Here is a 20,032-nt window from a genome sequence, read left to right on the forward strand (position 1 = left end):
GGGGGGGGGGGGAATCTCAGGAAGTAAAGGAAAAAATCAATTTCATATTGATTGCAATCGATGAGAAATGTTAAAATTCTATAATGAATGTATCAATACATTTTTCCTACGTGAAGCCTTTTGTAAGATAGTTGATTCGGAAAACAAATACAAGGGTGACTTCGGGAAACGAGTCACGGTCCGCTGGTGCATAGTATTACTGGTCGCCTGTACTTGGCGCGAGTTTCGACCGAGTCTCTTGATGTTATGCATCATTTCGTTCGCCTGGAGATTTTATAAAAATTGCGGCAATTACACTAATAGTAAAATTGCTTAAATAAGATAAACGGTTTCTACAAATTTGCAAAGGCACCTTCAATATATCATATAGTTTACTCCTCGCTATACGCCTTATCCAGAGGTGTATGCATTGTGAAAATAATATAAAATGAAAAATAATAGACAGAATAATAAACTAAAGCAATTTCTTACTTTTCTTGTCAATAAAATTTACTTAATACACATATATAGTAATAATCTTATTGTTAAACAAATCATATAATATTTGACCTCTTGAAAGTTGTGTTCAACCACCAAGATGAAGCATGTATTAACTCTACTTGGTTCATTGCTATAGTTGGTCCACGAGTTCGATGTGTTTTTTGACAGATCAAAAACAATGAAGTTTCCGGCAAGCCACGCGTGATCTTGCATATATATTATATTTTTCTATTTTAGCATATATTTCCGTGTTTTTATATAAATCCCTGTATGATTTCTTAAGGATTGGATTCCTGCCGAACTGTCAAAAATTCACATTGACCCCGTGAACCGACTATAGCAATGCATCCCATTTACTATAAAGGGAGCCACCAATTCGTTCCAATAATCAGTCCAGCATCCAGCAGCATCATGTTAGTGATCTTGATACCATTCTTCCTCGGTGAGTAGCGCTTTAAGGAAAGAAACTAGAAAAACATATCAAAATTAATTAAGCGTTATGCTTATAACGATTTACACTTTTTTTCACCAGTTGGTCGTATACCCATCGAGAAAGATGTTTGGTCGCCGAATTTGGAGTATAACTTTAAGCTTAACATCAGCCAGATAGAGCGGATCGAATCAGACACATATCTTTATTCGAGTGTAACAGCGAATTTGTTATGTCGTCCAAGAAAGTCCGACGTTTTGAGCTGCGTCATGGAGAATCCGTTGATAAGGAACGAGGAAACTAAAATCGCGAACGCAGGCGAATCGTATCTTGAATATTTCGGGAAATGGGTTTATTTCGATCAGCTTGTAAATCCACGCTTTGAAATTGTTTTTGATAAAAATGGCGCAAAGAGTCTTGTCGTATCGCGTAACGCGTCGGCAAACTTAAATTTGTACAGAACGATAGCCAATCAATTGAGTATTGGCACTGTTCTCGAACACAGAATGTCCGGTGACTTCAGTGCCGTGGAAAATTCAACTGTTGGCCAATGCGAAGTGCTTTACAGGATCAACAAGGACGGAAAGATGATACATGCGGAACGAACGGAACCCACGTTCACTCTCGTTTCCATTGCTAATAATCACAAGCCTCGTGGTAAAGTTATTGAAATAGAAAAACATCGAAACTTAAGTAACTGTCAGATAAATGACATTTACTTATTTGAAACTTCAAAAAAGCATTCGGCATATAAGCAGAAGTTGGAGTCACACGTGGTCAGTAATACTGCATATACAGCCACTACCGTCGCATAGATACTGACTTAATATCTTTTTTTTTTTTTTTTAGAAAAATTATTCAAGTACTTTCTACATATCCGATACCGTTTTCCGTTCGGAGTCTCACGCCGATACGGAACTGACTGACAACGAGAAGAAAGTGGGCACCGTAGAGTTAAGGATAATTCTCGCTCTGGAAAGAATTAAAATATTGAATTCCGAAATACCAGAAGTGGAGGATCCTATAACAGTCGGAGTGATTGGCGAAAATTTTACCAAGAAATCAGGTAACAACATTGAGATACACGAGACTAGTACAGAGAGCGAAGAAACAGAAAGTAACAGCAAAACAACCGATAATGAATAAATAATATTTTAATAAGTAATCTTGAAAAATATTTATAAGCTATGCACGATATTGTAACAAATAAATAATCAATATTACACGTATAGAAAAGTGTACGAATGAAAATATCGAGGATTATGGTATAATAATAAGTGTGCGATCATAATATATTTTCTCATCTTTAAGTTACATTGTATTCATCGGATTTTACGTGACTACGCGCTTCTTATAATTTTCGTCCATTATATTTTTGTATATTCAAATACAGTCGAGCGTCACTGATTTTGACGTTAATTATTTCCACAGCCTAACTTGTTTTAAGTTTTCGACTTAACCCCCGCCATCGCCAAGCCATCCTGATTTCTTGTTCTTTATAGCTGCCTCCGTGACTGCCTCTAAAGAAGATGTGCCATGTCAGGCAGTCTGCTCAAACCCTAACGGAAATTGAACACTGCGCAGCTTTACAGCGCATATCGAAGCGGGCGACACCTACGGCCATATAGAGTAACAGGTATACAAAGTGGGGAGTCCCCTCGTTTCTCGACATAAGTGACGCTCGACTGTCCTACCGAGGATTATTCTCATCAGCACTTCTTTCGTTATTCCTTTAGAGAGATTCTATAATGGAAAGTTGTCGCAGAGTGACCCTTATACTGTCAATAAATAGAGCTTCTCTATATGATAAACGTACAATATACATAACATTCAACATCTATAGGCACTATGATCGTATTTCGTATCAATGAACTTCAGTTAGTTATTTTACAACTGTAGCATCGTTTTTAGAGTTTTTTTTTTGGTTTTCCTTTATTTCAAAGTTCCAAATATAGTAACGTGCTTATATATTCGTGTAAAAGCACAAGTGACCAGAGTTCTTGATTGTTTTGATGCTGTCTCTCGTTACATATACATATCATTTCATTGTATTCAAGTGAATTTTACTTAACTGACAGAGTTCAGAGTGGCTGAGATAAAATTTCAAAACTGAGATTACTGTACGTTAAGGTCGCCATCTTGACGTCAGATAGCGAAACAAAGAAGAAACTATAGAAATACATGTGTTTCTGAAAATTAAATTTACTCGATAAATTGCATCGGGTTAAACTTAATGTATCCATTATAAATTAAGTTTCAAACGTTAATTCACAAGAAATTCCATAGCTTCGTATACATATCGCACTAAGTGTTGCGTCTTCGTGTATTATTAATATATATATAAATAAAGATCTCGTCGTAGCCATAAGACTTATCCCTCATAGACTGTTCACGCTAACTCATCCTTCCAGTAGCACTTCTTATCATCCGTACTCGTAACTTCATCCATTAGCACTCACAGCCTATGTAAAATCATTAATATTGTTATATTTATTTATTGTAGCCGTTGCCGATGCATTATTATTATATATTGTTATACTTATTATTATCGTCAATATCTACTTGACGTAACGAACATATCACGCGTCGCTTTTACTTTCTTTTTACGTCAGCGCGCTTCCTTGTCACGTTATTTATTACGTTTCTACCAAGTCGTAAAAATTAAAGTAATTCTTTGTCATGTTGTCACCGTAAAAACAGAATCTAGGCATTTTTTCTCCCGCTTTCCATCCTTCCTTGTTTTATGGAGATTTCTACGGCGCGTATGTTGCCGTATTATCAGAAGTAGTTTCAATCATGTAATTATATGCATTCGTGTGTACTTTCGATTTTGAAATTCACTATTATAATAAACCGTTCAATAGAAAACAAACGAATTCGTTGTATCCGTTTTTTCGGTTGTTCTTGCATGATTTATGATATAAGACCAAAAAAAATTATTCAAAATTCTCCTGTCGATATAGGAAAGGATTTTCTTATTTTGAGTATATAGAGATTTTCTTTTTAATTCTTTTTTTTTTCCTTTTCAACTAGCGTCTCCATAGACAATGATTATATATATGTATATCTCACATATGAAGGAGCGTAATGAAATGGTCAGTGTTTGCTACGCGTATCTACCAAGTAAAAACGGTGTGAAGAGAAAGAGAGAGAGAGAGAAATAGTGCTTGAAGTTTTCCAAAAACTTCGATAAATATTATATATATTATGTAAAAAGGCGTCATTTCGTGAATCTGTGTGCGCATACTCGCATACGTGTACTATCCGCATAAATCACACATGTGTAGATAAACTTTGAATCCGCGAGAAGTTTCGCCATTTATTCATTACAATTTACCGGTAAATAATGACGAGATTTCTCTACAGTAATCTAATCCGTAAAAGTAATTTTTTTCTTTCTCTTTCGTTTTCAATAAATAATTTATCATTTAAACTGTACCGCCGTATTCCTCTTAAGCGAACAGGCCAACTTTTTGACAGAACTCAAGCAGACTAAATCAACGTCATACGTTCACCGGAAAATTGTTATTTGCTTCTTTTTGTTGGCTTTATCGTAGTTTGATTCCACGATTGTCATGAATGACAAATTCATATTGATTCTTGTCATAGCTAGACTACTTAAAATGTATGGCGTATAAACGAGTAAAGAAAGTCCTCACTAACATAGTCGCTTCGATGGTTTTCGTTCGAATTCCGGGTTCTTGATGCACGTTCTGAAATAAATAACAATAGTAATTTTAAATTGCGTCATTAGAAAATATTAAACGAAATAGGGCTCAGTATTATTGTTCTGGTAGTAACAATTGGTTTTTAAAATTTCACTAAACAGCAATGACTGAACGCAGCATGAAAAAGTTCACTATCAAGCTGCATCCTTCAAAGTGCACTGTAAGCTTCAGGCACGATTATCCAAGTGCAACTATAAAGATGTACTATACTGCATACATACACTAGACCACGTTGCAATTTCACTAGTTGAAATAGGTTAACAACTGCGCATGCGCTATCGCAGGAATAGGAAATCGAGAGAGACTGTGTTAAAGTGAGCGATTAGTAAACACAAGAAAAATTAAACAAGATACAAAGAGATCACTGATTCTGTAAGAAGGGTATCTGTCAAACTTTGTTTCTTGTACATTACATATTAATGATGATCATAAAGAATTAATACGTGAGCAAGTGCAAAGAGTCAAAGAAAAAACCTCTCAAAAAAGTAGTTTCATAGCTGCATAGGCGTATAATCCCATGTAGAGATTGCAATGCTGTATAAAATCAAAATACTATATCTTTCGTATTCCGTAAAGCTTACCTATCTTATTCGCTCAGAAGTGGCAGTAGGGACCTTATTTGGCAGATATTTCAAAAGAAACTTGCATTAGAAACTTGTTTCGATAATATCGTAACACGTTAATGGATACGGCTTATATATTATACGCCTAATGAATATTACATGTGAGAGTGACAGAGAGAAAGAGAGAGATACGTAAAATAGAAGAACAACAATTTCTACACAGTTAAGTGTTAAAATGCCAATGGGTGTTTTTAACCAAAAATATGTATGTATATGCAATGTGTGCTTAATGTTAACACGTGTTGTCTCAAGGGACTCGGTCGAGTCTTGAGCCAAGTATAGACAACCAGTGGTACAAGCAAATGGCCGACCAAGACTACTTTTTTACTAGATCATACTTATTTTGATTACACAGAGTGTGCCTCGAAGCTTGGTGTATGTACGAAACAATTAATTATCCTCATCGAACCCCTCTGCCAAACAATAATTGCTACTGATTCATCCAAATGTTGGTTACATCGAGTTTAGATAATTTTCTAAGAAACAATTTATAATATTTTTTTTGTATTATAAGAGCAAAAAATGAATAATACTTACAGCTCGATTGACTGTATGGTGGACGACGGACAGGTGGTGTCAACTTTGACATGACAGTGCTTGTGACATTTCATTTGACAGTCTCTACACTCGTATCCCTGCTTTCCCAATCTTCGAGCAAGCGTGCGCTTGCAAACTTGACACATGGTGCCCCTAAAATTTTTAATAATTATGTTTTCTTTAAAGTAGATCACTGTTTTGTCGATATGATAATTTTTATAATGACGTCTGTAACTCACCCTTGCATGTGCTTCGCGATGAACGTATGATCGTTGAATATGTGAAGTTTTGTTCCCTTTTTCCTCCATTTGCTCTTTTGTGCGAGGGACAAAGGTACGAGGTAGTGTCTGAAAATGTTTTTCACACATTGTATATCAGTGTCGGTTTAAAAAAAAATGGTAGCACTCATTAAACGTCGAAAATGTCCAGTTCCTTAAATATTTTAAGATTGGACTTTCTCTTTACATACTTTTTGATCCCGTTCTCAAGTGTTTCCAGGACGAGAGTGGAAGCCTCGTTCACGTAGGTTCTCGTTGATGTGCCGCTTATTGCCGAGGCTTCGCTCAGACTAGATCTTCTCGACTGTTCTTCCCTTCCTGGTACCGACAGCAATGCTGAAAATGTCAAGTTATATGACGAAATTCTGTTTGTTTATCAAAATTGACAGATATTTAAATTGCTGCGATTCTTAGCTCAGCAGAACAAGAAATAGACTAATGTCGATGAGCAGGGATTAAATATATGCTAGGTGTATTTGAGGTTGACTCTAATCAATGACAAGATATTTTCCACTATTCTATAAAAACTAAGCAGACTATGCGATTAGTTCTATTTGTGTTTCCTTTCTAAATTAAGACAAACTTACCAATGAATTGAGGTGCCGTGACAGTTTTATGCACGCAAGCGAAAGAGAATGTAGAATAAACGTGTACATAAATATTACATAGAAAAGTGTAGTAGAGAGAAAATGAAAACTCATAAAAGGGCTATAATAAACTGCCAAACAGATACCATAGTAAGAGACATCGATAGGCTATATTTACATTCCCAAACTATTAATTTTTCTCAAAATTCTATTAGAATAAAGTAAAATTTTACGCAGTGAAACCCTACAGATACGGTACAGCAGTCTGTGTACTTGGTTGATAAATAAATACTGTTACTTTTAATATTATCATAGTGTGTCCTCATTAGTATTTTCAACCATGACTTGTCATTATACTATAGCTGTTATTGCTTTTGAATAATTAATTTAATATTCAAATATACCAGATCCAGGATCACGTGCTCTGTCCGCCGATATTGATCTGGAATGAGCTTCCTCATGATTGGTCTCGCCCTCATTACCGACGGATCGACTTCTCGTTTTCGACCGACCTAGACGCCTCTTTATCGTGCCGAAGAAGTCACGTCGTTTTCTTCGGGTCCTTCCACGTTCTATCGGGAAAGAAAGAGAGCGTTAAAAATCCAAAAAATATCTTTGGTACATACCATGTGTAGCGTGAATATAAAGAAAAATAATTATTTACGTTATATATACCTCTCAAGCTTTCAGAGTTTGAAGAATTGGGTGTGCTTTCCGGTCCGGAAGTAGCGCTGGTATCCTTGGTTCCGTGCTAAAAATATTTTATAAAGTAGTGACTCATAGTTTAAGAATGCCGCTCCGTATGATAGTTTAATTTATACTTGTGACTCAGTCTATGAAACGATGCACGAACGCTTAACGTTAATTCTGCGCGCACAGATTGTTAATAGCTTTTTGGTTTTTAAATTTTGCATTTACCTCCGGCGACACTTCTTGCCAGCTTCCATCCTCAGTTAAGGCGACCTGGGGGATTAATAAACACACACGACACTCAAATGTTAATAATCCTGCAAATTGAAATTATTCTCAGGCATGAATTCACCAGAACAGACTTATTCTGTTAATAGAAAAAAAATATGCATGTCACTCGGAACGTACCATTTAAAAAAAAAAATGTAAGTTAATTAACTGGCACACGTTAATCGACTACATACCGCAACATCCAAAAGAATTTAAAAAAGACGTGTCTGTCTGAGAATGTTCAAAATGATCTTACAACACCATAGTGTTATAGATTGTTATAAACAACAAACTTATTTAATGGTCGAACAAACCGTGCCTCATTCACTGTTAAGAGGTAATTGCTTATGTGCAACTTTCTTTTTCATTTATCTTTTGTAATTAGCATCATTCACGTCTCTCACCTTCACGATCTGCCGCTCAGGTTGCTGTAAAAAAAGAAAGCGGTAGAAAAAAATTCAAACATGGGAAAAAAAACTTGATTAGAATAAACATTAAAACAGACCAGGAAATCAAAGTAAAGGGTTCACTTGAAAACTCAACGCTCGGTAGCCATAAAAACTCCAGTTATTTTTTAACAATTACGCACACGTCTTTTTTACCTTTGCATAGACTTTGCAAGATCCATTTTCAAAATTTCTTCAAATAAAAACAAATTCAGTCACCCTTACCCTCTGCTGGCTATGCACAATCAGCGTTCCCTTATTTCCATTCATCTGTCCAGTTCTGTACGGAGAATCCACGTTGTTGCCATTCATCATGTAATCTGCGAATTGGTGAAACAACAAAAATTAATAACTTTTGTTAACCGGTAAACTACGGAGAAAGGACGGAGGGGGGGGGGAGGTCATACACTTGAGTAAAACAAGAAGGAAAACTTCATAGTGCTCTGGATACCAGATGAATAAAAGAGTATAATAAATATAGATAATCCTTTTCTTTCCAAGTGAAAAAAAAAAACAGTTTTTGTAAATACAACTACTGAATGGCTGTTCGTTTATATAGCTTCTTTTTTTCTTTATCAATGATTTCCCACTACTTTGCAAGCAACTACTACCAATTTATGCTGCGACTGTGACTATTTTGAATGAAGACAACCAAAAGCTCTGGATTCTCTGTATAGGGGTTCCCTCATGCTGGCGCTGATTTCTACAGGATTTTTCATTCCGGATGGACCGTGTGTTCTGCATCATGACGTAGTGCGTTAAAGTTCTGAACACCACGGACACCATTGTGTTACGTATATTTCAATAGCAATCATGGACATTAATATTCGGCTTGAAATTATAAGCTCTTCCTCCTCTACGTACTTAGTAAATGGATACCAAGTGCATTGAATATAATTTGCTTAAGGTCAGTTACCCATTGGCACAAGGCCTTTAGTGTAAATTTTGGCAACGTCCTTGGTATACTCGTGCGTGACTCGCACGCGTGTATGATCGATGCGTACAAAGATACTTATGCAAAAATTGCATCAAAGCGCCAATGAACATTGAATTGTTTAATAACAGATAACAGACTGGTCTATAAAATTAATGCACTGGAACGAATAACATACAAAGACCCTTTTAAATTTAAAACGAAGTTATATCCCTTTCTGCCTTCGTTGCAACAATAGATACCGTGATACTGAAGGGTCCATGGTATTCGCGATATAGCTTGCTGATATGAGTTTTAAAAGAATAAGGTGCACACTGTAATAAAAAGGGGTAACACTGCCTCGCAAATATTCAATTATTCGGTAATTACCCCCTGGAGACTGAGCGGGTGAGTCGTACAAGATAAGTGTGCTGTTACCATTGTTGTAGTTTAGGCTATTGTTGCTCAGTAGATTCGTTGGCGTGTAGCTACGACTTGGCGAGATGGTCTTAATTGATTCCTTCACTTTGTACGGTTTGTTTCCAATTTGTGGTACTTCGGCACCCTCGATGAACAGGAACTGCAATTCGAATTGACACAATTATTTTGAATTTCATTGAATTTCAAGAGAGACACTTTGATATTACTTACTTCTACAGTCAGGGTGCCTGTAACTTCGTCCTGTTCATAAGGCCTGGCCTGTAACGGTATTATCTGTCTCTGACTAGGATTGGCCAACAACTCCTCGACTCCAACTATACCCAATCCCAAAAATCTTTGGCTCTTGTTTACGTTGTCGTATACTTCCAAAAGTACCTCAGACGTGTTGTGGCTGATATCGCTGTAATCAAATATTTACATCAAACTGATGTCTAACTTATAAGGAAAACTTTGTAACAGCTATAACGTACATAATACAATAAACGTTTATTGATTATTCAGTATTATTCAACCACCTGAAGATGTTTCTGTTCATTTGATTTCTATTGATTTCCACCTTGGAATCATCCATATTCAGGTGGTTCAATGGTCCTGAATAGCAGTCTATAGTAAACCATAGTAACCACAACTAGTTACCAGAATACACATTAATTTGAATGCTTGTGGCTAACTCACAATAAGAAAGCCTCGTCCCATACAGGATTCTTCGTGTCCTTTTTAATGCACGTCTGATTCTTCTGGGAAGGCTCGTCCAATTCCACCACGCAGTAGGGTTCCCTGCATCCTTCCTGACCACCAAGATCAACCGCCCTCACTACTTTAACCAGCAGTCGTTTCTCGCCACGCAAATATTGTTGCATGTTGGTCGATTGCGAATGAACCTGAGGATGTTGTTGGGGATGTATCATTGAGTTCGAGATGTTCTACAAGAAAAAGCATAATCGAAGAGCCCAAAAGCGTTAAGCCCGCAAAAGCGTGTTGACAATTACGTGATGCAGCAGCTGCAATTGTTGCAATATGATAAATTAAAACACATTGGCATTCAATAATTTTGATTAAAAGAAATAGAAAAAAAAATGATGTTATACAAGAGAACCAATTGATTATTCAATTATAACAGTAGAAAGTATACTTTGAGTGTGCTTATAGTATTAGAGATTGTAGCAAGTAAACTTAAGTAGACTTTACCGAGTAATTTATGTGACCCAATCATAGTACAGTCTACTATCTTACACTATGCCTATAGCTTATGCAACATATAGTATATTTTTTAGCACACGGTATACAGTACACAGTGCAAAGTAACAGTCACGCGATTGTAATTTACATAGGAGGTCAGAGAAGTCGATTTCCTTAAATTGAAGCTGCGCGATGCCAATATCAATCAAGTAAGGCAATTAAAAACTCGACGTCCGAACCAACAGTGCAAAAAGGATAAAAAGCATTTCCTGCATACGTATAACCCAAGAGAATACCCAAGCAAAAAAATAATTAGCACTGACACATTTTTTTAGATAAAGGATGAACATTCACAATGAGCAAGCATTGATATCTGCCCGTTGTAAAACCTTAAGATTGATCTTCTGGAAATTAATCAAGGCTACTGTCGTAATTAATTGAATACTATCAGTGCCGACATAGAAAACTTATTAATACATTTGGATCAGTTTCATTAATCATAGACAATATTTCATACTGGTTCTACCCACCATACTGTCATAGTGGACTGGCAGAGGATATCCAAGCTGTGGCGGCGGTTCGCGCCATAATCTTGGACAAGTCGGATACTGAGATAAGTTCAAGTGAACGTTGGTACCCCTGAGTGCGCCGACGACAATTTCTGTTACCACTTCCTGAAGTTGGCTTTCATCCAGATCCTTTTTTATAGTACCTACAGGAGCCAAGGACACCTTTACCTAGAAATAGAAAGATTGTTCAGGATTAAATAAAGAACAATTCTAGTTTAACGAATTTTTTGACAAAAAAAACTTTTTTTACTTAATGACGTTTCAGTCGACTTCACCCACCTCAGGCCACCCGTCGCACTTTATATCGAGCAACAGTTTCTCAGTTATAGAAACAACGTTGAGTCGTGCTCGAAATCGATTAACGTTGACGCGATAATGGCTGGTTTCGACCCTATCTCCCTTTTGTCGAAAAGCCTTGAGCTGCAAGGCGGGAGTAGCCTCGCAGTCGCAAGTGATTGTCTGAAATTTGCAAAACATAAGGATGATTAAATTTTCAAACCTTTTCACCGGACCTACCGATCCTCAAATTTTTCAAGTTTCGTTTACTTGTCGCAAGTGCAAGATGGAACGTTATAGAATTATTCACGCGTGTAAAAAAAAATTGAGATAGACTACTGACCGGGATGATAAATCTCGTGTCTTTCTTTGACTTGTTTATACATTTTTTAATGCTATCGGAATTATCCAAAAGAGCAAGCTTTATCCATAGTGTTTTCGATTGGCTTGCCGGATTAAAGGTGTAACGCCGTGCGCATTTGATTGACAGAAACGTTAGGCTATTTGAACTTTCTTATGTTCGATTCAAATTTTCGAAGTGCACCTATACTGTTACCCAATGACGCTCACGGTGTAAGGCTTGCACCAAACAGATCTACACGTCAGATCTCCCAGTCTAAGAAATTTCAACCAATCGAAAACGCTATCAGAATCTGAGTAGTTAATTATATTTTGTTTGATTACAATTTTAAAATAACATTATCACTGTATTTTTTAGTATAATTAAAATGCTAAAGATCTTATCTCTGCTATACGATTATAGTCCACTCAATTCAGATAATTCTCCAAATATATCTTGATTTCACTTAGCCCATCAAATAAAGAGCGTATCGATTAATATCTTAAGGATCAACAATGTATATAAATATCCTGATGACTCACCACGTCATCCTTGGAGTCGCACTCGCAAAAGATATTCGATAAATTCGGCGAGTGCGTCTCAGGTAGTACCCGTACGAATTCCACGCCGACTCCATGCTGAAACACAATAAACAGGATGCGACTAAAATAAGAGGGAAGAAATGTAGAATGTACACTAAAGAAATAATAAGAAAATCCTCTTAAGATACTCCAGTACAGCGCAATGGATTACGCAAGATTTATTCTTGCTCAGTGAGTAATTTGTTTATGAATGGGAATGATTAGCGATGTTACTGACCCGCGGATGCTTCGTTACTATCTGCCAGTGCGTCTAATCGTATGTCACTGTATAGAACGTGAACGATCTGGAAATATGTCAATAATGCAATAACAATAAATTTTGAAGTTCCCAAGCCTGAACATAGTCACTTTTGTCTACACATTTCACACTTTTGTCTACAATTAATGCTTAATTACACATGTGAATTTTCGGAAGTGAATTTACGTAAATTTTTAATGAACTAAAAAAAGCCTATTAAATAATTATTTTATACTCGTCAGTCATTAGGTTCGTTTAACCTAAGAGGAGAGCGACGTAAAATTCTACTTCTGAGTTATTCTATTCGTTGTAACGGACTCACAGTCCAATTCCACAGATTTCGCTCTCACGCGCCTCACTTTGTTTTCGATTGAACAATAATTGATATCGTGCGAGTAATAAACAATGAGATACGTACATAGATTTCGTTCGTTACTCAATAACAGGAGCATCGTAGGACTCTAGTTAGAGTCTAAAGGAGACGAATAAAAATATATTAATCTGTTTTACCATACGAGTAAAAAGCTATGGGAAAAGATTGATTTTACCGACTCCCATTTACTCAGTCATGGGAGACACGTGTCGATAATGATTTCTTTTTCCTGCCTCTGGCAAGGCGCCAGGGTCGCAGCTATAAAAATTATGACGCAACGGTGTGGACGCAGTGCTCGTCGTAGATTTAATGATGTTGGTCTCTTTTATAAATCATTTCATCGACCCGCGAAGAGGTGGTAGAAAAAAAAAACAAAAAGAAAGGAAAAGGATCAGACGGTTCGAAAATCCTGGAAAGTTTCGTCGCGTTACTATACTCTAAGGTCCGTATTCATAGTCAGTGCTTGACACAAAGCACAGTCTTAAGACCATATATATAGTAATAATAACACTTGGTAGAGAATGTCTTAAGATCGTGCTTAAAACGAAGAACTGAATCTGAATACGGCCCTAAGACTTTTATCGCAAGGTACGGTAGACGCGATCGAAGTTCCTGAATTTCAAACGCGTAACGGCCAGTTCACGTGAGCCGTTCGTTCAGAAGCCGGTTAATCGACCTTATGGGTAATGTTAAAGTATAATAAAAATTTACGTGAGAGCTATTTCGGAAACGATGACGTCAGCTGTAGAACGCCACGAGGCCGCTGACAGCCAGTGACGAAATTTTCGCCGCTTCCACTAAGAAGTGAATGTTGATAATAGGCATAACCTCGAAAACGGCATAGCGTCTTCACGGTACGCTGAATTCGAAATATTCTTCAGGACTATTTTATTTCTCGTGGATTTAGAGAAACGACGTAAATACCGAATTATCCTTTTGCTACCATTCAATTTCGTTAGCTATTATTTTTTAATTGAATCTCGGATAAATCGAATCGGACACTTTGACAAGAACGACAATTTTTTCAATATTGCTGTACTCTCCATATCGACTTCGTCATCGTGCCTAATGTTTCCGGTCGGTACGGCAGCCAAGGAATGCTCCGCAATTATCAAATACTATATATTAATAATAACAAGCCTTGAATTTTCTGTTATTAACCGCGGGAAATTTAAATTTCTTAAAATAAATTTAGCCAAGTTTCACTGAATCACGCCAAAAGCGAATAACATAAAATCGTCAGTCTTACATACACGAAGAGCATAATCGATCGCTATCATGGGAACTAGACGTTAGCAACGAGTTACATTGTAAATTGAATGATGATGTCATGCGGGTGGAATCGATTGGTAGGAGCTGAATGACGTCACGAACTACAGGAGAGTGACGAGTTACGACTTAGTTATTACGTAAGTGGGACGATAATAAAAAATGACAATACAACAGTCTAGAGCATTAGTAGCTTAATAAAGACATATTTCAATTATACTAAGTTGCTGTTAACCATTTGAACTGCCATCACAGCCTAGCTGACAGGTCATATAAATCCAATAGATCATTGATCATGGTCACAGCGTCCACGAAGACAGTCATAATCGAAAAAAAATATATAACGTTCCCCGTGGAACAATTGGAAAAATTATCAATGGCTCTCATGCTTTAATACGTATGTCAGTACACTGTGCAAACTGTATATGGTATCTCAAGAGGAAGTACACAAGGACCCTTTAATAAGAAACAGCTGGTTATGCGATAACAGCGCCCGTTAAAAAGAAGCAGCCATTATTAATCGTGCATGCTTTTCGTGAAGTTCTTCAAATTTATGACTTCGGATAAGGAACTTTCTATACTTAAACTCGATAACGATTAGAGCTGCGTGGGCAATCTTGAGTTATGGCACACTTCGATTATTATCAAGTGGGGGAGTAACCCCCATTACTATTTGCGAAGCATAAAATACATTCGGTTTGTTACGCCTTGTGTCAAGTCCAAAAATGTAAACCAGGCATAGCGTGGCAATTGTTTATATGCAGTCTTAAAAAAAAGATACAGATAAAGTTAGAAAACAGAATAAAGTGAAAGAACATGTTACGATCGACCATTAATGAGGATTGATTATTGATTTCCGATCGAGTTATTGTACCATTCATTGACTGTATACTCGTTTCTGTAATCGTTGTTTACATCAGAGGAAGCTTAGAGCTTACGAAATTTTCCAATTTTCATGACATTTATTAACCACCATTATTTTAACAACTATATAATTTTTAATGGACCATCGCGTGGCCATTACGTCATGAGTAATATTATGTCTGGTGAATGTAATAGGTGCAGCTGTCATACCGGAAGTGGCATCCATATTGAATGTACAAAGAAACAAACAAACAATTGGTTAAGTCAATGTATACCTAAGGTATCGTTCAAAGACGAGCAAAGTATGCCTGGAGATATTAAAGGAAAATGATAAAGAGCAGAAAGAGTAATGACCGGAAGTAGCCAACGGTGTCAAGGATATTCCCAGAAAGTAAGAGCGGCTGAGCTAAATGTCAGTGGTCACAGTGCTGTGCCTAGTGAGCCAGCAACACAGTGACTTTAGCTCCTCAAAGTTTCCCTCTAAAGCAATCCAAGCAATCCAATTGAATTCGACTGACCTTAATTAAATCTAGAATTTATCCGCTTATCCAGGTACGATAAATTTCCACAAAGTCTATTATGTGACTATGCCCGTATACAGTGGAGCGAAGACATGAGAAAAGCAAAAAAAAGGTCTAAGAGAGAAGAGATAGAAAAATCGATGAAAACCTTCTATTCCCTGAGTACTGCCAAGCACATTTGGAATGTGGGTCAAGCCAGGAAAACGATCCACACCCGTTACCACGTTTGCAACCATTTGTAATATTGCGTGTATGTAGGTACAATTTATGTCTAGGAAGTGAACGGATCCAATCACGGTATTGTCCTGTGGTTCTATTTGGCGACCTTCAACCTTTGAACCGTAGCCTGATAAATTTCACGAACTGAAGTCAACCGGGCTTGGGTCACAGCATGAGTTTGCGGTATGGCTAGTGATGTAAGAAATTATATAAAAAATGAAAAAGATAAACCATGTATTCATAAGCGTCCGGTACTCTGTAATTATAGCAACCTAGACCAGCTCACTGCGGTAGTCAGTAAATGCTACTGAGGTCCGTGGCAAAGCAGAAAATAAGACTGTTGTAGCTAGTGTGTGCAGAGAGGCGTCCAAGTATGTTACGCCACATAGGATCCTGTGTTAAAAGAATTTGTAAAAATAAGATAGAAAATAAGCCGATAGAGTTCATGGCTGAACGATAACAGATCAAGGAAGGGAGCAGCTCTCATTATTCTTTTGGTTCAAGACGCAGAACGACAACAGGGATAATGAAAATAAATGATACAAACTGCAACATCGGCCAACGAAATGACTCACCTCCTCCACAGAACTGGCGGTGAAGTCGTTGAGGGACGCGACCCAGGTGGCCAATAATTCGTTGAGAATGACCAGGTCAGAGTACAGCCAGACGATCAGCTCGTTGACCCACCTCACTGCGTCAGGATCGGCACCGGTAGCAGTGGGCAAGTGGAGAGCCCGGGAGCTCCTGGCAGGACTAATCAGGGGACCGGAAGTCTTTCTCGTGAGTCGTTTCCGGACCGGCGGAGTGGGCGGTACGTAGCCAGTGGCATTTGTCGTTCCATGCGAACCAGCGAAACCGCCTGATTGCGAGGAAACGCCACCGGAACCAATGGCCGCTCCTAGGGTTCCGGTCGTGCTGGACTTCCCCATCGATGCTCTGGCCTTTTCCGGTATGAGGAACTTGCTCGCAGCGTTCCCGGCGACCACGACGCTGTCGCCGATGTGCAGCAGGTGACCGTCCTTCGTTCCTGCACCGCTGCCGCTTATCGTTCCACCGCTGCCTGAGATGCTGCTCGTGCCACCGCCAGTGATGCTGCCGATCTCGTGTAGAACAAAACGATTATACACGTATTTCCCAACGCACAACACCACAAGACCGAACAACATCCAGCCGAATATCAGCATCGATAAGGTATCCATCGTTGTGTCACCAGCCGAGTCAAAACTGCATATCAGATCGTCCACCCGCTCGGCCAAGTCGGCCATATTGCCCCATCGTTCTGCCACCCAAGTCCAATTGGATTCCAAAAACATTCTTTTCTATTTTCACCCGCGAGCGAACCCCACCACTCTCACTTACTATTTATACACCACGCATATACCCTGGCGAAACGGCACTATCCTGATACGCTCTGAACATTGCTTCAAGACTGACGCGCCTCTTCTTCTTCTTCTTCTTCTGCTACTCCTTCTTCCTCTTCCTTTCTGTACGGACCCTCTTCTCACAAGGTTCTTTTCAACAGTGAAGTTGACACTGGTACTTTCTTGTTCTTGCTGTGGATCCTTTTCAAAACTGGACAAGATAATACATGCTTTTAGTATTGTTCATGATTTAAAATATTCATAACAATTCGTATCAACTATAAATTTTATATTGCTATTATCGCTGATCGATTAATATTGACAATATATATATTTTTAACAAGTAATTTTACCATTTTCTTTAATAATTCTCTTTTACACTACTTTCATAATTTTATTTGTCCTATCACCAATTTTTGTATAATAATTTTTTATTCATTTATTCCTATTAACTATATTTAATTTCAATATTCTTGTTGCATTAAATTTATTAATATGAATTTTTTTCATATAGTTATATGTGATCAGAGTAAGTGAGATTACTCCGTACCACGTGGTCGCCGGTGTCCCTTAGCTGTCATTCGCACGTGGTCCACTCTTGATTTTTTCCTCTCAGGCAAGGCCTGTAGACACAACAAAACAAGTTTCGTGTTAGTATTTTGATTATTTCGTATTTTTGATTTGTGATTCAATGAAGTAAGATTGTAATTCACATGAAATGAAGAATGAGTTAAAAATAGTCACAATTATTTTTTCCTTAGAAGAAAATCTCAATAAGCGACATTATTCATCAACCATTATGCGGTAACCGGTATATCTTATCCTTATATTTTTGTTATTATTATTTACAGTAAAAAAATAGGTAGACACGCAAGGACGATAAACCTTGACCCGCAATCAGAAAATAAGCATGTAATTTTTTCCACGCTGTCACGTCGACGCTATTACTTTTTTCCTTTTCTAAAAAATAGAAAATTAAATATTCAAAAAGAAACATACCAATCGCTCTGTACACTGAAGAATACATTACTTACAGCACTTAAGTAAATAAAATAAAATTCTACGCTCTGTACTGCTGGTAAGAGTGTTACGAAGATATTTATTATCAAGTTAAGAATAGAAGAACAACAAAATAAAAGTAGGAATGGACTATAAAAAATCATCATATTGCAGTGCAATCGAAATGTTTACAATAAAAAGAGAAAAAAGAAAAAATTGCACCGAAAGAGAACCAAGTAAACTAGCAACGGATCGATGATACAGGAGCTGTGAGAATACCGCAGAGAAATCAAGCAATAAAACCTAAGGGCGTTCCGTTAACAAGCATAAACAGAAAACAGTAATTACTTAACTAATGACTCTTAAATGATTAAAAACGAACTCACCAGGTGTTGGGAACTTTAAATCCAGACACTGAATATTACCAAGGAAGATTCATACGCGCAGAGTTTTAACCTACCAGTAACGCCCAGGGACGCAGGTAGTTTGATCCAAAATTACAAAAAATTTCCAAATATCACAGCATAGTAATGTGGTATTACATACCACCATTGAGTTAAACCAAAAATTCGTCACAAAATTCCACAAACTTCACGCAGTACACTCCTGCTCCTCGAAACGTGTAGTATCAAAAAAACGTTCAATATTGCATCGTACGAGAAAGAAAGAATGCTGTGAGAACACAGACGAAAAATATTCTCCCGCGAACGTAGCCAGATGAAAAGGTTATATAAATGTACAAATTTCAACGAGCACTCGAAAGTCGATGATTGATGACAAGTAAAAAAAAGGAGAGAGAGAGAGAGAGAGAATAAGAATCTCTAGACACTAAAGCCTTGAATAAAACGTGTGCCCCGTGCGGCAGTCCGCAGCGTTCTGACTTTCGATAAACGTGCCGAGCTAGACGTGGGAGGGAGGGGGGACCTGCCACGCTGTCGACAGAAGCAAATCTCCCTCTCCAGGAACAAAGTACTCAGGATCGCGTCTACAGACGTAGATACGAGCTCTTTTGTGTTGTATTACCCCGTTGAAAGCGTAGGAAAACCAATGAACCTTCATCCTGGCAGTCGTCATCCCCTGGGCTTGGACATAGTATCGATCCGATGCGCGACTCCATTTTCTTCCTGGTGCTGTTGCTACTGAGTACACAATATACATCTATATAGAGCCTGTACCCTACTTCCACACCAAATTTCTTATTTTAATTTCACGAGCTGCACTTTTTTCCTTGTCTCTTTCAATTTTTATATTCATTTCTTTTCACTTTCAAAGTGCTTCCTTGGCAGGAGGTCTATTCGAAATTCAGAAAGGGATCCATGACGTGACTATACTCAACGTTATTAACGACTGGACTTACCAACTGAGTTCTCCCATTTATATTACATGAGTGGGACAGAGACAAAAATAGATTTAGGGCCCAAGCATTGATGACGTTGAGTGTACATATGGATAAAGTGAAGATTTTCGACAATATCAATTTCGTGAGGATATAAAATAACTATACGAGGTATCTACAGTACTATATTCTATACTCGATTCGTAATTACTCCATCATGCTGAGGGAGCTATAGGGAACGTAAAAAAGGTCGGGAAATAAATACCCTAGGGGTGAATAGTTCTTTATGACGTAAAAATCAATACGATAAATTTAATAATAAAAAGTCATGTACGTGGTTACGAGAATTTTCGTATCTACGTAATAAGAAAAACAAAGGTACAATCGCCTAGCTCGATCATGACTCATGACTCAAGAGTCACGATCGTTTGGCTCTAGTGGATCACTTGTGAAAGTATGTATG

General features: G+C 37.6%; 2 protein-coding genes and 1 long non-coding RNA gene across 14 annotated transcripts; 2 read left to right on the forward strand and 1 right to left on the reverse strand.

Annotated features, from left to right (window-relative positions):
- The first annotated feature begins 91 nt into the window (after positions 1–91).
- Positions 92–2,317, forward strand: LOC107274230. The gene is made up of 3 exons (XM_015753118.2): positions 92–922; positions 1,013–1,686; positions 1,760–2,317. The coding sequence occupies exons 1-3, from the start codon at positions 823–825 to the stop codon at positions 2,054–2,056; spliced, it is 1,071 nt and encodes a 356-aa protein (XP_015608604.1). The 5' UTR covers positions 92–822; the 3' UTR covers positions 2,057–2,317.
- On the reverse strand, positions 2,171–19,154 carry LOC107274231. 11 transcript variants are annotated; one of them, XR_001539417.2, is made up of 20 exons: positions 18,620–19,150; positions 17,785–17,857; positions 16,449–17,445; positions 12,330–12,425; positions 11,451–11,630; positions 11,133–11,339; positions 10,099–10,346; positions 9,634–9,823; positions 9,373–9,562; positions 8,295–8,389; positions 8,028–8,051; positions 7,582–7,626; positions 7,339–7,414; positions 7,068–7,235; positions 6,268–6,412; positions 6,038–6,145; positions 5,799–5,951; positions 5,220–5,252; positions 4,574–4,623; positions 2,171–3,372 (listed from the first exon to the last, which is right to left on the reverse strand). XR_001539417.2 is itself a non-coding variant. In XM_015753121.2 (19 exons), the coding sequence occupies exons 3-19, from the start codon at positions 17,184–17,186 to the stop codon at positions 3,359–3,361; spliced, it is 2,685 nt and encodes an 894-aa protein (XP_015608607.1). In that variant the 5' UTR covers positions 17,187–17,445; positions 17,785–17,857; positions 18,620–19,152; the 3' UTR covers positions 2,171–3,358. The 11 variants fall into 11 exon arrangements, 10 of the variants coding, with proteins under 10 accessions (XP_015608607.1, XP_015608605.1, XP_015608606.1 ...); XM_015753121.2 differs by lacking the exon at positions 5,220–5,252 and having other exon boundaries at positions 10,099–10,304; positions 18,620–19,152; XM_015753119.2 differs by lacking the exon at positions 5,220–5,252 and having other exon boundaries at positions 18,620–19,152.
- Positions 12,438–16,442, forward strand: LOC112495341. 2 transcript variants are annotated; one of them, XR_003061752.1, is made up of 4 exons: positions 12,438–13,854; positions 14,196–14,409; positions 15,329–15,524; positions 15,686–16,442. It is a non-coding gene; the product is annotated as an uncharacterized LOC112495341 (long non-coding RNA). The 2 variants fall into 2 exon arrangements; XR_003061751.1 differs by having other exon boundaries at positions 12,438–14,409.
- Positions 19,155–20,032: the final 878 nt, after the last annotated feature.

This window comes from Cephus cinctus, unplaced genomic scaffold (assembly GCF_000341935.2).
Source record: "Cephus cinctus unplaced genomic scaffold, Ccin1 Ccin1_scaffold2545, whole genome shotgun sequence".
NCBI lineage: Eukaryota > Metazoa > Arthropoda > Insecta > Hymenoptera > Cephidae > Cephus > Cephus cinctus.

Excerpts from the sequence above, each read along its gene's own strand:
- LOC107274230 (XM_015753118.2), top strand. The coding sequence starts at position 823 with ATGCATCCCATTTACTATAAAGGGAGCCACCAATTCGTTCCAATAATC. Across the intron at positions 923-1,012 it reads CTTGATACCATTCTTCCTCG|TTGGTCGTATACCCATCGAG; the intron begins GTGAGTAGCGCT and ends TTTTTTCACCAG. Across the intron at positions 1,687-1,759 it reads AGAAGTTGGAGTCACACGTG|AAAAATTATTCAAGTACTTT; the intron begins GTCAGTAATACT and ends TTTTTTTTTTAG.
- LOC107274231 (XM_015753119.2), bottom strand. The coding sequence starts at position 17,186 with ATGTTTTTGGAATCCAATTGGACTTGGGTGGCAGAACGATGGGGCAAT. Across the intron at positions 8,052-8,294 it reads TTGTGCATAGCCAGCAGAGG|CAACCTGAGCGGCAGATCGT; the intron begins GTAAGGGTGACT and ends CTTTTTTTACAG. Across the intron at positions 6,413-7,067 it reads AGCACGTGATCCTGGATCTG|CATTGCTGTCGGTACCAGGA; the intron begins GTATATTTGAAT and ends TGACATTTTCAG.